We start from the raw sequence: 17708 nt of genomic DNA, 5'->3' as shown, positions 1-17708 counted from the left end.
TTAGGATATTAAATTTAATTATAGATTACACAGAATATGATGTAAAAACAGCAATTTACTAGAATAATTATAACCTGCAAAATGTGAAAATAGTTTAGAAAATGGATTGTCATATTCTCTGACACAGCAATAGTCATGAAAGGTACACTTACTATATCATATGTTAATCTGTGTATTAACTATACTACCTGTCATTTAGCCAGGATTTCAAGACAGATAAAAGGCATTTATTTCTGAAGTGCCTATGTTTAAATTCAGTAAAACAGCTAGATTGAGAACACTATATTTTTATCAACTACTGCATGGAGATCTATTCCAGATAAATGCTTTGTCTATATGCTATGAATTTGCAATGAGAAGAGTAATTGTAAGACTGCAGAGTACAGACCTGTAAGTGGGAGGTTTAACACTCAAAATATTTCTTAGTGCCTTATTAAATTTTTGAAATCAGACATGCCAATGTCTCTTTCCTATTTCAGACCTAGATCATATTTAATCTGAATTCATTTTCATATTTAAAAACTGCACATTTATTTGTTTTGGGAAAGATATGTGTTTATGTTTTGATCTTTTTGTCATGTAGTTTAACCAGAAATGTTGCAAGTGTCAAAGGATATGATGACCACAACAATGTCAGCAGGTTTAATTTTTCTCCAGCTGTGTTAATGAAAGCAAAACCCCAACCAAAACCAACCCTGACATATTTAGTTTCTTTTTGAATATACAGAGTGGCCCAAACACTGACATTCTCTTTATCAATCTTATTGTTACAAAAACTGTACATTACAAACAGTATAGAAACAAACTGAAAGGAATGTGCCACACATCCTGGCTAATTTTCTATATGCAGTTTAAAAATACAGCCTACTCCCTTATAGTGCACAGTTATTGTGTAGAGTACATCACTAGTTAAGTGGACATGATAGAAGAGCTCTAGTTTTCCTCAGCACAGAGAATAAGAGCCAGTTCTGCTCGGTAAAGCTTTCCTCCATCAGACAAGGCCATGATGCTTTTCTTGTATGTTGCAAGGTTGGTAATGTCTAGTTCCTATTTAAAGAACAGATAATGCTTTATAATCCTGTTTAGTTATCAGCATGAACAAGTTTACTTCCAATGGCAGGAAATGAGAAAAAATCCCAGGTATTCTCAGCCTGTCCAGCAGTAACACACTAAAATGTTTTTTCTATATTTGTATGTTGTCCATTATATGATAGCCATATGTTAGCTTGCTGCTAGCTGGTGTCTCAGAAGCAAGCAAGCTCTTGACAGTGTAACTGTGTAATCACAACTCCCCTAGTTCAGAATTTACACTGCTATTATTTCGACCACAACTTTTAGTTGTACTTTGACTTCAGGAATTATGACTTAGAAGCTCTATATTTATCTTATTAGGGTGGATTAAAGCATCCTTAAAATCCAAAATAAATCTAATCTCTAAGGGGAAAGAAGCCCTCTAGGATTACCTTTTTGTTCTTTTCACAGAGATCCTTCAGTAGGGCATCAAGTTCATTTTCATCTATATAGCCATTGCCATCCTGAAAAATACCATTAGAGATAAGTTTAAACATTTATTTTTAATTCCAGAGGTTATGGCTAGTTCTTCACAAATTCAGAAAATAAGTGCCAATAAACTACACCATTAATAAAAACATTTTTTAAAGACTTACTTGATCATACATCTCAAAGGCATTATTGAATTCTTTTGCACACATTTTGACACCCTAAATGCCAAAAGAAAAACAAACCCATTAATGACACCAGTTATGTGTGATGGTAACAGATTACCTGAGGAATGTGAATATTCATACCTGAAATTTAATAAGAAAATTTTCCTGTACAGGGAGCAGTCTTCGGAGAGAAAAAAAAACAAAGGTCAAAATATTTAATTGTTCCCATTACAGCACTTGGTATATGATATTTGTTGTGAAAAGAAACAGAAGACATACCTGGCCAGTTCAGTAAGCTCCAACTTTCCATCATTGTTTGCATCAAACATCCTGAGCTGAAAGAATATATATATTTAATATATCAATCAAAATTAATCAACCTAATGAAGAAAACACTTATTTGGAAAGCTTAAATCCAATTAACTTTGTTCTGAAATGATGTCCCCAGGTCACATTTGTATATAAATGTAATGCATTTATTTTAAGTACTGACTAAGTAATTTACAGTAATTAATTCTACTGCAAAATCTTGATAAGAAAGCTGCTGAGCAATTCTGATTAACCTGCAGTAAGGTAGGTCTTAGCCTGCCCACACTGCTGAATGCATTTCCTGTATGAGAAATGTCCATGTTATTATTTATAGATGAGAGGAGTGTTAATGTGGTAACATTTTACTTTTGACTTAATGTCATGATTGGGTAATAGAATCATTATTCTCTATTCATAAATATGTAAAACTGTTGGGTTAAGTGCAATAGAATCCAAGACAATAAATTCCCAAGAAAGAAAACAATCGACATTTCATTCAATTGAATAGGTCTAACTATTTAAGTAAAGACAGTATTTTTTTCCTGTGAAATATTAAAAAAAAAAGTGAACAGATGTTGCAGATGATCCTATTTTCTTGATGGTATGAAAATAGGAAAATAAATCTCTCCAAATAAGCATAATTAAATTATAGTAATGACTATGTTAATATAATTTCACAAAATAAGTTGTTATTATTATTTCTAATAATTTTAATAGCTCTACTATTAAAGTGTTTTCCTTTGAGGCCTTGAAAGAATGAGTTCCTGCCACTTGAAAGGTACAAACAGCTTATTATAGCTGTTAGAAGTAGATGAAGATATTGTTCCTGCATAGGACTTTTACAGTATTTATGTCTGTATAGTTCCATTTTTCTACTTTTGAACATTATGTTGCACTTGCTGTGCAATAAAAGAGTCACAAAAGCAGCAGACTAGAAAGCATTGTATTGGAAGTACCACCACCCACACTGCATCCCCTCACCTTCAATCCCAGTAATTTGAGATGTCATTTATAGGTAAGAGGAATAGCAACATCCTGTACCAACGAATATACATAAACATATATCCTTTTAAAGAGGGAGCTAATGTAATGCAATGAAAAAAGGCCTAATTCATTTTGTTAATACACAATAAATGATAAAGGATACCAGAAAAAAGTGACCAATTCTAAGAACATTTATTTCTACACAACACCATGGTTCCTTTTAACACTTCCTTCCTTTGTATAAAAGCATCTGCTTGTGTGCATTTCCCAGGAAAACAGATTTGCATTTGAGGGAGGTAAGCAGAGGCAGCTGTGAAGTGAACTTATTTTGTATTTTGATGAGTTAGTGGCTGGCTGTTCCTGCCAGCAGCTCCTCAGGATGGTGTGGTTTTTTATTATCCCTCTCTTTTCTGCAGAGACAATTGGAGAGCTGAGCTTTTTTTTTTTTCTCTTTTAACTAAATTCTTTGTCAATGTGTGTCTCTGCAGAGGCCAGAACTTATAGCACACTTTAGGATGGAGGTCAAAAAGCTCCCTGAATGAAAACGTTATCTTCAGCAGTGAAGGAACAGTGAGAATTCTATGTAAATGGTTTATACTGGTACAATGAACCAGCAGACTTTTCCCAGGAGAAACACAAGGTTTTTTTCAGCCAATCTTAAGTCTGTTTGAGGCCTAGTGCATCTGCCTAGCCCATTTTTGATTGTTACAAGTATTTTAGGATGAAAACAAAAAATGTGGATTTATACATTTCCTGAAGACCAGAATTCTGTCTTTTTTCCTTGAAAAGGCCATGAAGAAGCCAGTAGTAGTCCTTAACATGGAGTGCCATAGCAATGGGATGAATGGATTGTTCAAAGGATGGGATGACCAAGGAAGCAACAGTTTTGCTGTTTATCTAAAATATCAATTATCTTCCTTGAAGCAAGGGGAGAAAGAAAGTGTGAGGTATTTGTAAATCTAAGGAAGCCACCGTGCAGTGATATCTTTCAAGACACAAGACAGATGCAGCATCAAAAGAAGGCCAAATATAGAAAGTAACACCAAATTAATTTGATCTAAACAATATAATTATGACAACAACAATTTTGCTCCTATGAAATGTGAAGACTTTGGTTTTACAGCTAGCAGCACACAGGAGCAAACCAGGGAAAATACAATGGCTTGGCATGATACTATATAAATGCCAAGAAGGTTAAAAATTTCTGGACTTCTCTTTTTGAGCAGTACTGCCCATTAACCCATTATGGGAAGTTACTGAATAACTTCCCGTTAACCCATTATGCCTTTAAATAAACTTACCATTATTTCTGTGTATTCCGTTAGCTTTGAGTCTTCAATCTGCTTATTTGCTTTCTGTAATAAATCTTTCAAGAAGCTCTGTTAAAATAAATAGAGTAATAGGTGAATTTTTATCTACAGTGTAAAACGTTTGACTTGCAAACTTCAGATTAAAGTAATGGGAAATGCTATTTTACCTCCACTTTAGTATTTACGACTGCAGTGCCAAATAAGTAGGAAAAAATATTTATTAACAGCTAAGAGTATATGCTTCTTTTAGTAAGTTCAAGTATATTGCATTTTATTTGGAAAAAGTAACTAATAAAACTTCCTGCATTGTATGCCATTTGTTGTATTGTGAACTTGGAAAAAAGTTTGGCTTTTAAGTATACTGCTTCTAAATATGCATTATCAGTAAACTAATTAACCTTGGGTCTCCTTGAAACTTGTACGCCTAATCCCTTCTTGTAGCATCTGAACAATTTTACAGAAAGGATCAATGATTAATTGAGTTTTGTCCTTGCCTATGGCATTACCTGATGCTAGAAGCGAACATTGCTTCTTCCTACTTTGTATTTTAAATGTGTGCAGCCAAATTCATTGCATTTTTGAATGAGAATTTGATGTCACATGACTTGAAACATGATCCATTTTTACTTTAAAAAATAAGATGGTTTCCCCCCCATGTTTTAAATTTCTGTACTAGATCTGTGACATTCAAAACAAGGAAGATACCAAATTGTAAAGCAAGGGCATTACAAGACCTGATGAAGGACCTAATTCCTGTCATCAGCTGGAGTGTCATTATCCTTGTAGAATTTTTGGCCACATTTCAAGACAGAAAATGGGAGAGCTTATAAGAAAACATACTTGTATTCCTGGACCTGAATGCAACCATGTCAATAGTGGTATGACTAACACTCCCTATAGTTCGTACAGCCTGGCCCCCTCCAGGCTGGAGACCCTTCCTGGTAGCTTGTATAATGAAGAACACGACTGAAATGTTGTGAATGGATGTTACAGAAACATGTCTAATATTTAATTTTGTGTGCTTCGATGGAAAATAGAACTGGAAGGGAAATTAAAAGGCTATTCAGTCCGTGTCTCAAGAAAGGATTCTATCTATCTAAACTTCCTGAATTAGTCTCTGATCTGAGCTATTGCCAAACCTTTCCTAAATACAGGCAGTGATGAAGAGTCTGCCTCCCCCTTACACAACATATTCTACTGCCATTACTATTGTTAGAAAGTTTTCTTGATTTTCAGCTTAAATTTCACTTACAAAGTTGTAAGTGGGTGTACCCCTCCCATAGCAAATACTTTAAAATGTTTAGGCTTGCCAAGAAATACTGATCTAAAATTAAAACTGGACATTTATGTCTTATTTTCAGTGTTAAAATGACCTCTTTCTCTGAGGCAAATGAAACCTCCCAATACAAGAGAGATGAACATTAGAGATTCAGTTAAAATGTCTTCATTCTTCAGCTGGCCCTCAATCAACCCTGCCTTTTAAAATCTATTTTAAAATATAGCAGTCAGCAGGCATCATCTAACAGCTGGAGTTCTCAAGTGCTACCTTTTCCTGATCCTGCAACTTTAAAAACTGGTCTGGTGCAACCAGTCAGCAGAAGAATGGGCTTGTCTGCCTGAGCATTACCCTAAGCTTAGATCCTCAGCAAATGTCACACAGATATCAAACTCAAAAGAGAAAGGGAAAAGGAAAAAAGATGTGAATTTTCTGTGATGGATTTCTTTTCTGAGCAGAAGAGCAGTAAAGATTTTGAACAGTTTGATCTCCTGGTGCTTTATTTAAAACTTACATCATTCTTCTTTATGCCACATATGAACAAAATAGTCCAAACTGGACTAGATGGATAAACACAGATAGTTCTCTTGATGTGAATGGCTTTGATTCCTTTGAATGTAAAGCTACAATAATGAATCAAATGCAGTTGAACTGTGGAAGATGTCACCTTTCTACTCAGAAAGCTGCTGGATATGAGCATCTCTGCTATGAAGAAAAGCAGAGGGAATTGGGACGCTTAAGCTTGGAGAAGAGGAGCTTCAGGTGAACATCATCAAAGTATATAAAAACATCAAGAGAGGGTGCAGAGAGGATGGAGCTAGGCTACTGACAGGACCAGAGGCAATGGTCAAAAATTGAAACACAAAATGTTCCTTCTGAGCATCAGGAAATATATTTTCACTGCAAGGATGCCACAGCACTGGCACAGGTTGCCCATGGAGGCTGCAGAGTCTTCATTCTTGGTGACATGTGAGGGCCATCTGAACAAGGTCCTGGGCAACTGGCTCTGGGTCGTATTGCCTGAGCAGAGGGCTTGGACCAGATGACCTCCTGAGGTTCCTAACAACCACCCTGGGATTCTGTGACTCTAACTCAGCATTGACAAATTGGTGTTGGTTGTATGACTAGGGAAATGAAAATACTCGTTTCAAGATTTCTTAACTGTGCAAGGCCGAGATGGCTAAGGGAGTAACCTTGATTCTGCTCTTATTTGTGCATATTAAACCAAGCAGAGGCAGCACAATACCATTTGTGTTAGCCTAGCAGTATTAGAGTTAGGAAATTGCAGGGTTATGTAGTACTTGAGACAGCATCAACTGTCCAGCAGCATAGTGATTAACAGTAGTGATGCTCTTAAGAAAAAACAAAACAAAGCAGTTCTTTTCCCTAAGAGGCCAAAAAAGATAACCAATATGGATGTCAGAGACTCATCTTGCTTTCTTAATCTTTCTTATTTCTAAGCTACCTGGTACCCTAAGTCATTTGATACTAACACTGATCTGAATTAAAACATGGCTTAAAAAACATGGATCAGATTAGAGTTTCACTTTAAATAATTTACTGGCAATAAAGACATCAGCTAATTGTATTGCATTTTTTGTCATGTTTGAAATGCAAAAACATGCACAGGTGGGTATCTGAAGAAAGAGATAGCAACACAGGCTGTAATCCAACACCTGTTCTCATGTTGTGCATGCTCATAGATGTTACAGGTTTACCTTAAGTTCCTCAGAATCAATGAAGCCACTGTGGTCGCTGTCATATTTCCTCCATGTCTGCAATCAGAATGGGAATGCTTTAATGATATGTTTATGGCAAGCAGGTCTTTGATGGTTTTGTAATAGACAACTTTTCATACTGTACCTGCATGAAATCTTCACTTGACTTTAGCTGCTGGCATCTGAAGAACAACAGGAAATTCTCTTCCGTTGGCAATACCTGAGCAAGCTGTAAGAGAATTTAGGAAAGATTAAATTTTGGCTTTTCATCAGGCCAGCTGAGCCTGTAATAGAGTATGAATATTTTTTAAATTGTAGGGAATTCCTTGTGCTCATACTGCTGCTGCTGCTGTATCGTGGCCCACTTGGAAGCTTCATGTTGCTAGCTGCAGTGTTTGGAAGGTGCCTCTGAAAGGCTCTGGCCTGCAGCTTTGTCGCAGCCATCAAGGTCAAACAACTTCAGGTCTGAGAGGAGGGAGTGAGGTAGCACTTTACCAAAATGGTAGCTGGGGAAAGGGGAAAAAAATTCATCCCTGCAGAATTAGAATCTGTATTAAAATCCATTGAATCAGCATGAAGGGAAAGCATAACACAAGGATTCACAGAGGGTAAATGTGAAGGACCATGAATTAGAAAACAGAAATATAGACTACTCAGATACCAAGGAAGAGCAAGAAAGAAAGGAACGCTCACATGAAGAACATGTGTAATGTAAATGGTTAAATATAAGGAAAAGCCAGGAGAAAAAACCCTGGAAAATAGGGAGGGTAAGGGATGGCAGTCCTCATTTGTCAGTCACAGAGACATGTTAAAAAAGAGCTATAAATAAAAGAAAGAAATCAAGAGGCCTTTTAGCCCTGCAAAACCGGGGATGGTTCTTCCAATGCCTCTTCTCTACAAAAGGCTTTTTTAAAATCAGACATTATTGTACTGATTATTGAAAATGTTCATTTACTATAACTCAATTTTGGCAAGTGACAAATGTAGAAGATGGAAAGTATGCTGTATAATTTAATGTAAATTCATGATTTGTTTTTAACAAAAGCCCAATTTTTTTTTTCTGTTCTCAAAATGTATGAAATATGTTTTGATTAAAAAAAAACTTTTTATTCGAAGAATAGACCAGCTGTGCTTACTATGGAGAAAATGGAGGAAGACAGATTTCTTAGCTGCATTCTTTTATGTAAAATGACATCTGCAGACTTTCTGGAGTCCCATCTTAAAATTTTGATTCAAATTTTTGTTTTTCTGCCTTCGTTTCACGCCCTCAAATCTTTTGCTCTGCCTGTTTCAGTGCTATTGCCTAATTGCTGAGGCTTTTTTATTGGGAACCAGCAGAGCTATAAGTGACTTCAGCTCTCACCTCACAGACACAACAAAGTTATGGAGACATATCTCTTGTTTCTCTACAGTCATATGTGCAGGAATCAGTTAAATTCTTCCATTTTTGGTACAGCTGAAAAGACACATCAGAGCACTCTCCTTACCGAAATGGCGCAGCTGATGACAGCCTGTCAGGCCCATCAGAACCTCCTGAGTGCTTTTGCTAAGTGGCTGAACATGAAATCAAAATCAACCCAAGAAATGCGTTTTTGTCAGCAGCTTTCAAAACCTACTCCATCATAAATAGAATTTACATGTATTGGGTGAGTATATATTTACGTGTACGCAATAGCTAAATGTGTCTAACTCAGTCCTGATTTATGAAAAAATGTCTTTATTTCTCCAATGACAGAAAAGCTTGGATTTTTCGAGTATGCTCCTATTTAACAGCAAATGTTGAATGAAAGAACTATTCAGAATAAAAAAGATAGTTTGGGTAAAGTGACTGATTATAACAACAGAAAAGGATTTGCTTGTGTGGAAAATATAAATAAGATGTCGTTCAATGACATAGCTAACCCCTGTGAATTTTGCAAGGGCACTATAAAATAGTAACTGTCCAAAGGATCATTAACAACTTATTAGCAGTATGAAACTGTAATTGAGGCACAGAATATATTACCTCTGAAAGAAAATTACCTTATTTTAAGCTATACCTCTCACCCTTTGTAAGTCTCAGGGGAAAACATTAAATTGCTTTTTGTGGAAAATTCTGCAGTATTAAAGGGGTGAGTAGATTGTGTGGAAACTGGTTCAACTTCCCAGTCCCAGTTTTATACCACTACCAAGAAGAAAGATGAAAACCTGGTGCTATTTTAAGTGATGACTTTTTTGTGGGGACAAGCATAGGGGGATTTTGTGAGCATCTTTGAGCAAGATTGCAGACCACTGCAAGTCTGTGTATGGCAGCAAAAATAGTTTAGTGAGCCTTGAGCTTTGCTGCTTTTATGGAGAAGGTTGGTTATCTCTGGATCACAAGTAATAGAGAACTACTACAAAACCCGAGACTGGTTTGACTCCTCTCTGGTCAGCTGCAGGCTGACGTGTGTCTTTATAGGCTACGTAGCGGAAAAAAACCTCTCAGTACCTAAACCAATATGAGAACTATTTTCTAGACATTGTTCTCTGAGTAAATTCCGTTGATATTTAATGTTATTTAAAGTGCCTTTTGCATGATAGAGTGAATTTGCTTTTTAAAATCCCATAATAGAGCATGGGAGTACAAAGAATATTTTAGGCTAATAAGTAGTCGATTTTTTGGCAGCAGTAATCTTCAAATAATTTGAATGTGAAATTGCTGCCGCTCTGAGTTTTGAAACCTTGGGTTTCACAGCCACATTTTAGTAAAAGCATTGGTCTCAATGAGTACAAAAGGTGAATTAAAGGTCTCTTACACAATGGAAAGAAAGTGGGCAGGTCAGGCTCTGCCTTTAGCTGGAGGACACTGGATAATAGCCAGCAAACTAACTGCAGTGTGCTTGCAAAGACAGAATCAACGCTTGATCTGAGCTGAAAATCCACTTTTTTCTCTATGAAGCCACCCAGGCTTCCTCTTTATCTCAGTCAACAGACCTTTCCTGAAAGCTCATTATTGGCTGGCACATTCTTAGTCAAATGCTGGGTGTCCATTTTGAGGGCTGGGAGTCTGAATGGCTTTACGTAAGTTTTCTTGAACAGTGTCCACACAGCTTTCAGAAAAAACTATTTGATGTACTATGTAAATGGGAACAATCTGGAATTACGGGATAATTTTTTTAATATAAAGAAGGAGAGTCAAGTCCAAGTACCAAATTTAATATCATACTGCTCGGCACGTACCACACATTTCATGAGTTCCATCAGCAGTTTCCAAATCAAGCTTCATGCTGATGTAAGGGAAACAAAATACAGCTATTGGGTTTGGAAACTGCTATATTAAGGGAGAAAGTCCCTTCAGCACTGAACTCCATACTATCACTACTCAGTTGCTTCCGTGAATGCTGAGCATGCTTGGCCCTTCACTGGGGGTGGTGAGCCATATCAGACCCTATTGGATTTGCTTGTCTTCCCTCATTAAGTCAATCTCAGTATCAGAAATAGAATTTGAAAGGTAAAACTTCCAGTTATCTTTCCTAAGTGAAGAAGCACAGTCTTTTTCAGGCACTGTTCACACATTCTTGTTGCATCAGTGCTGGCTCCACAGATATTCAAAAAGACTAATTTAAATAAAATTCTTCAATAACAAATAGATTAGCATTTGTTAGTCCAAAAGAAAAAGAGTTGTTATACCAAATAAACTCTACTTCCTTCTAGATGCAAAGCTATTTGATCAATGCTAAGTATTGTTAAAAACTGCACTTTTAAAAATCAATTTTGGCTGCAAGTGAAACAAATTGTTCATATTTCTGTGGTAGTTTAGTCATAATTACATATGTCTTTAAGGAAGTATATAAAATTCAGACATATGACAAAGGAGAAAAGGTATGAAACAATCTATTGTACTTTCTATACTTTCTATTGACTTCTACAGATTCTATCAGTCCTCAGTTTTAAAATTAGATACTGACCCAAAGCTGGTCACTGTAGAAATTTTGCAGGCCTGGCTTTTTTCCAGCTGTTTTTTAATTAGCTCTCTAGGTCAGATTTCTTATTATCAGGAAAAAAATACAGTATCATTTAATAATAAAACCGCAGTCTCACTGCACTCAGAGTGACATAAATGAGTCGTTGATTTAAGCTCAGAGAAGTGACTTTTCAAACTGTAACCCTATAACCCAGCAGACTCTCCTTTTTGAATTGCAGTGCTGAAGAGTCAAATTCAGAGAAAACACAATGGTTCCCTTCTTCCTATCAAGTTGTCTCAGTTATACAATTGTTGAGCAGCTGTACGAGGAGAAGCTGGTTATCTTCAGCCTCTTCAGAAAATGGGAGCAAGGAATGTGAGAATTTCTGCCTGCAGTTCTGTTAAAGTTCAGGAGAGGAAATCCTAAGAAATTCATTCTTAGTCATAATTAACCTGCTGACTTACTTAGGTCACATATTTGGGGTTTTTTAGAATAGACTACATACAGTGACTGCCCAATTAACTTCAATCAGACATTATAATCACTATTAGGAATGGTGACAGAGCAGGAGTTCAAAATCACAGGTAGCACTACATCACATTATTTCTCATCAAATTACCTTTTTATTTAAATTTCTGAAATAGAACTTTATTCTGATTTGTAGAAAACTTAAATTGCTGTTGCTGCTTATTTGTATTGAATGAAGAGAGAAAAGTTAAATACTTGTGGTGAAATTTCTGGAATGTGGTAAGGAATATATTACTTGTTAATGAAAAAGTTTCATTAGTGAAAAGAAAAGAAAAAGATCTTAAGGGCAAGGAAGAAATATTCTGTGTATCTAAAAATCCAAAGTATTGGCATATTATATTCACATTGTTCTGTGCTAAATGTATTTTCTTCAAGTAAAGTTACTTTGTAACTGTCTTACCTCAACTATACCTATTTTTCCATCAGTAGATTTCCCGTATTGGTCCACAAAGGCTTTCATTTCAGGAGTTAAATCCTACAAAGTTACAATGATAGAATCATTACTTTAAAATACAATAAACATATGTAAACATACTTGAATAATCTATTATTTGCCAAATAACATACCACATTTAATGAAGTACTCACACATTGCAGCTACACTCATCAAGTTTAAATGAATTTTTTTTTTCATTTTACTTCCTAGGGAATTCTATTATAGCCGGTGTGAATGATTCACATCTAAATGCTTAGAATGCTATTTTCGTTTACAGAATGAAAAAATTATAAAGACAGATGTGTTGGAAGATGTGTCTAACAGTTCCTTTGTTTGAGAGGGTGACAGTGAAGTTCATAGGCAATTATTACTCCATTTTCTCAGTTTTCATTTTTAAATTAGTAACTTGAAGGCAGTGCAGAATCTTTCAAAATAAGGAAAAAATTTCAGTATAATACATCTGAACACCAAAATAGTCTTTCCACATCTTTGAGTGGATTTTTCCTGAACAATGGAGGCTATTTTAGTCTTAAAATCTCATCACAATATCATATTTTTCACTGTTTAGTATTTGGTTATCATGGAAACAGAGTCAAAATGTCACTGCTTAAATGTAGAAAGGGAGATTTAGTCAGGAGAAAACCTTAAGCAGTACCTTTAATTTGACAGAATAAACCATCATTGTTGTCCATATAAATTATGGTCCCTGCTATACATTTGTCTTCTAAAGACTATTCTCATTCTGGGATACAGCAAAAAGTGCCAGCCTTGGGGTAAACATCTAAATATTTGATTTCACACTTCATCTTGACCTGCCTTTCTTTGATATGAGATGTCATCAACCTTCAGTACTGATTAAACTTTTAATTTTAATTGTATTTCTTAGAGGTCGGACGTAGAGAAACCATTCAGCAAGAATAGCGTTGCAGTTATACTGAAACAATGGACAATTCTACAGTTATAGATGAAGTTATGTCAGGAAATTAAAGGTTTAGTTGTTATAATAGATCTGATTGTATAGGACCTAAGTGATTTTCCCACTGGAGACACAGGGACTCTCAGCTGTACAAAGTCCATTGTAGCTTGTCCCAAATTTCACCTGCCACAGCTAACTAAAATGTCAGTTCCTTGTGGCTGAAACAGCCACGGCCTAGTATCCTATTTCTGTCAAAGTCATCCATAGCAAGTTAGTAATTTGCCCTGCCTTTAATTAGAGATGTGGTTATTAATACAATGGACTTCAAAGTCACCTTTCATCTAATGATCCCATAGTGGGGACGAGTTTGCTTAGCAGATTGAATGGAGAATTAGACACTTGGATTTTAATTAGTCCTGGTTAAATATTTTACTAATCTTTCTAATAGCAGCTCTGCAGTGCTGGACAATGTCCAGCCATTGAAAGAGGCACAGTTGATTACAGGTTAAACAAACCAGGAAACTTATCCTCTAGTTCATTATTCAGAAATTATGGTGAGTTTTTTGGTGTTCACTTAATTTGCTTATGAGCTGCTTGAAAAGTTATTGAGTTATGTTATTCAAATAAATATTTTTGGTCAAAAAAATTGCCTAAACTTAACCAAGTCTAGTCCTAAACCTGATACAGATTCAGTGCTCAATTTTTGAGATAAAGAAACCAGCCCTTCATGCCTTAATCAGACACCTCAGAAAAGATACTTCTCCAAGAAGTGAAAAAAATTAGCTTTTTCTGATACAATTTGACAATGTAAGGATAATTGGCACTTCTGACATAATTGTACTCATAAATAACATACTTCTGTGCAGAAATATTGTCATTATCTATACAGGCAGGGAAAGTTAAAAACAGATGTGGAATAGCTCAGACCCACGTATTGGCACTTTATCGACCTCTGCGCTGGTCGCTTATACCCCAGGGTTCCTTTTGGCAATTGGCACTCCCAAATAGAGAATGTATTGCATAAATAAGTGTGTCACAATAAACAGAAACTATGTTGAAACACTTTTGTGGCTTTTGTCTTTAAAAAATAGTTCATTTAACATGGCTGAAGTTATACCAGATCAATTCAGTATCTACCATAACACATGAAACAAAAAGGTCTAATGTTTCCTAAGCCCAAGCACTAAACCTTCTGAGTAGACATTCCCCTTTCCAGGGGGGCTAGCCTGAATCAAGCTGCATGCCACCTCTCTGTCTGAGAAAAAAGCAGCTGTGAAAGTACAGGCTTACTGAGTGGATTAATGCAAGGATTAGCATCAGAACATAATTAGAACAGTTCTGCAGTTGGGAAGAATATTGGGAAATATTAAACCATCCTATTCAATGACAGCATCAATGTGATTCTTTAATGCATGTGGCATGACTGATGTAAAATCCAACTATGAAGAATGCATAATTGAATATTTCAAAAATAGTGAGCAGAAGAGCGACCTGAAATGCAGAAGTTAATGATGACAAAGAAGCTTTGGGGTGTTAAAAGAAGGACAGACAAGGAAATGACATATAACCTACACTAGTTTCTCAATGTGTCCCTCCTGGCAAAATAATAGATATTCAAAGATACTGAATTAGTATCCCATGAGACAAGAAATGAACTAATGAGATGCTTGTTTAGCAAATGAGCCTTGAAGTGCAAGAACCAGGTTAGATTTGAAACCTAAGATGACATATAGCTGTACACCAGAGCCCACAGAGCAGGTGCTGAATTTGGTTTTGCTACTGCAAATTGCTCTTTCCAGCAGAACACTCCAAAGCTAGGTTTGAATCAGAGAAATGGGACAGAAAAACTTAAACATCTGAGCATTTTTAAAATACAGTGTCAGATACTATCAGGAGTTATTTAAAAAAACCCACATAAATTATAACATTTGTAGCAGATAAGAATAATCCTGCAAGGGTTTCTGTGTTGCTTTGAGTAGGCTATGTTTTTAAGAGATCCACACTTGCTTCGAGAGACAAAAGATCCTGACTTAAAATTATAAATAATTTTTACCTTGAACCTCTAAGCAATTTTAACTACTCAATAATATATTAGCATTTCTACCAACAATGCCATTCATACTAAATATAAAAAGGCTTCAATATCTTCTTTCTACTGAGCAAACTTAAGTTTCCTGCACTTTAGCATAGAAGAGAGATTTGTTCTGTTGCAGTACTTGAAATGTATCAAAGTTGTTTAATCTTTTCTGTGGGAAAAAAATAGACCTTTTCCTTCTAAAATACCCTCACTGATTTTCCAATTTTGTGTTTTCTTGTGAATTTTTTAAACTTCAATTTTGCTTTACTTTATTTTAAATTTTGAGTTGAACTTACACTCAAGAAAATGAGAGCCTACACCAACATCTCTTGTCAGAATTAACTGCTACCTAGACTGCAGTAACATTAGAGGCATTGCTGAGAGACAGATTTTCATATGTGTAAAGTTTGTACTCATAGAATTTATATGATACAATTTTCCATAAAGCAATTAAGGTTCATAGGTCCATATTAATTTTTTTTTCTGCATTTAGGTCTGAAATATATAGGAACTTTCAAAGCAAAGTTAATTATTGAAAAGCTATTTCTCAATTTGGAGGCATTCTTATTAGAAAGTATTCATCTATTTTCTCCATGCACACATCATCCACTTAAATTATTTCTTTTTCTGTTTCTTCAGAATTCTTTTAGCATAGATTCACTTAGACTGATTCTGTTAAGTTATATATTGGGCTTTGATGCTAAAAGTGGCTGCATTTTTACACAGAATCTTTAATTTCTTTCTTTCTTTCTTTCTTTCTTTCTTTCTTTCTTTCTTTCTTTCTTTCTTTCTTTCTTTCTTTCTTTCTTTCTTTCTTTCTTTCTTTCTTTCTTTCTTTCTTTCTTTCTTTCTTTCTTTCTTTCTTTCTTTCTTTCTTTCTTTCTTTCTTTCTTTCTTTCTTTCTTTCTTTCTTTCTTTCTTTCTTTCTTTCTTCCTTTCTTTCTTCCTTTCTTCCTTTCTTTCTTCCTTTCTTTCTTTCCCTCCCTGCATGGGTATCGTTTGGAAGAAATTAATAATAAATTTTTCAATAACTCATACACAGATGTGTTTTGACAACAGTTTCAAGAACTTTGCTGTCTCTCTGAGCCATTTAAACACCCAGGATTTGGTACTCGTACTCCTGGCGAAGAGCAATAAGTGTTTAGGAGTCATCTGCAGATCTATTTAGTGACCACCAAGGGGCAGAAACGCATTTCAGCCCGTGCTGCCCATTAGGTGAGAAATTAAGAGTCCAACTACCCTGAAGTGATGGGTTTTTTTCTCTTTTTTATGTTTTTCCTCGTCTTTTTTTTTTTTTTTTCTTTGATATGCGTGTGTCTCTCCCCCTGTCCCCGCTAGCTTTAATGAGTACATATCTGGAGCAGATCGGATTAATTGCCATGGGATAAGGTCCCATCCAAGACAAAAAGGCAGCATCCATACATTTCCTGACTTTTCTTTTTAGGCACTGTCAGAAGTATCAGCTTGTGGCCTCGCGAGGTACGAGCGGGAGGGCTCATCAGCGAGGCGGACCCTGGTTTCACCTTTCCAAAGCAGACGATTTATCGGATTTGCAACCTGCTCATCCTAACCAAGCTATTTCCCTCTGCCCGGTGCGGCAGGTGCGTGAACCGCGGGATGGCAAGCGAGAGCACAAGGAACCGGGGCACTGGAGTTTGCTCAAGAAAACTCTTCTTTCCCGAAGAAGACGGAAAAGTGGGGCGAAACATTAACCTACCAAGCCTGCCTTCTTCCGTGCCTGCTGCAGCTCCTGGATGAAGTTTTGTAGCTCCTTCCCGTCCATGAACCCATTGCCTGAATGAACAACAGAAAGAGTTACGGCTGCCGCACCGCTCCCTCCAAACTCTCTCCGTTCTCCAGCGCCGTCTCCGACCCGGCTGCTCCCTCCCGGTCCGAGCGGCTCCCCTGCTCTCTCCCGGCACCGGCCCCGCTCCCGATGGCTCCGGGGCTGCGGCGGCGGCGGGGCCGGGCCGCTCTGGGGCGGGCAGCGCCGCTGTCCCCCCAGCCTCCCGCGGGCTCGCCCCCCGCGCCCCCCGCGCCCCCGCCGCCCCGGAGGGAAAGGAGTCACCGTCGGAGTCGTAGTGGTGCCAGATCTCGAAGAACTGGGCGGCCGAGATCTCCACGCCCTGCAGGTGGGTCTCCGCCGTCATGGTGGGCGCGGGGCGGCGCGGGGGGGGGGGGGGGGCGCTGTCCGCGGTCCTGACTCTCCTCCGACCGCGGCCGGCGCGCAACCACAGCGGCGGCTCCGACGGCTCCTCCCGCCGCCGCCCCGCCGAGGGCTATTTATGAGGCCGTCCCGGCCGGGCCACTCCCCCCGGCGCTGCCCTCCCTCTCCGCGGGCCCCGGCGCGCCCTCCCCGCCCTGCGCGGGGGGGCCGGGGTCTCCCCACGGCGGCACCTCGGCCGGGGCCGGCCCGGCCCGGCGGCGCGGCCCTCGGGAGCCGACACCCGCGGCCTGGGAGGGGTGTGTGGGTGCCGGGCGAGCAGCCCCGAGCGCAGGGAGCAGCGCTGAACGACCCACTCAGGAGTTCCTGCGCATCCCTTGCTGAGGAGAGCATGCCC

At 37.8% G+C, this 17708-nt stretch overlaps 1 protein-coding gene across 1 annotated transcript; it reads right to left on the bottom strand.

Annotated features, from left to right (window-relative positions):
* Positions 1-17351, bottom strand: CALB1 (calbindin 1). The gene is made up of 11 exons (XM_064706535.1): positions 17216-17351; positions 16865-16941; positions 12119-12193; positions 7410-7493; positions 7265-7321; positions 4262-4339; positions 1947-2002; positions 1809-1848; positions 1668-1721; positions 1464-1535; positions 1-1047 (listed from the first exon to the last, which is right to left on the bottom strand). Exons 1-11 carry the CDS (start codon positions 17295-17297, stop codon positions 934-936), a joined length of 789 nt encoding a protein of 262 aa, XP_064562605.1. The 5' UTR covers positions 17298-17351; the 3' UTR covers positions 1-933.
* Positions 17352-17708: the final 357 nt, after the last annotated feature.

The sequence above is a fragment of the Zonotrichia leucophrys genome, chromosome 2 (assembly GCF_028769735.1).
Source record: "Zonotrichia leucophrys gambelii isolate GWCS_2022_RI chromosome 2, RI_Zleu_2.0, whole genome shotgun sequence".
NCBI classification, from domain to species: domain Eukaryota; kingdom Metazoa; phylum Chordata; class Aves; order Passeriformes; family Passerellidae; genus Zonotrichia; species Zonotrichia leucophrys.
The sequence above is the reverse complement of the archived record's forward strand: the minus strand, read 5'-3'. Positions and strand labels throughout refer to the sequence as shown.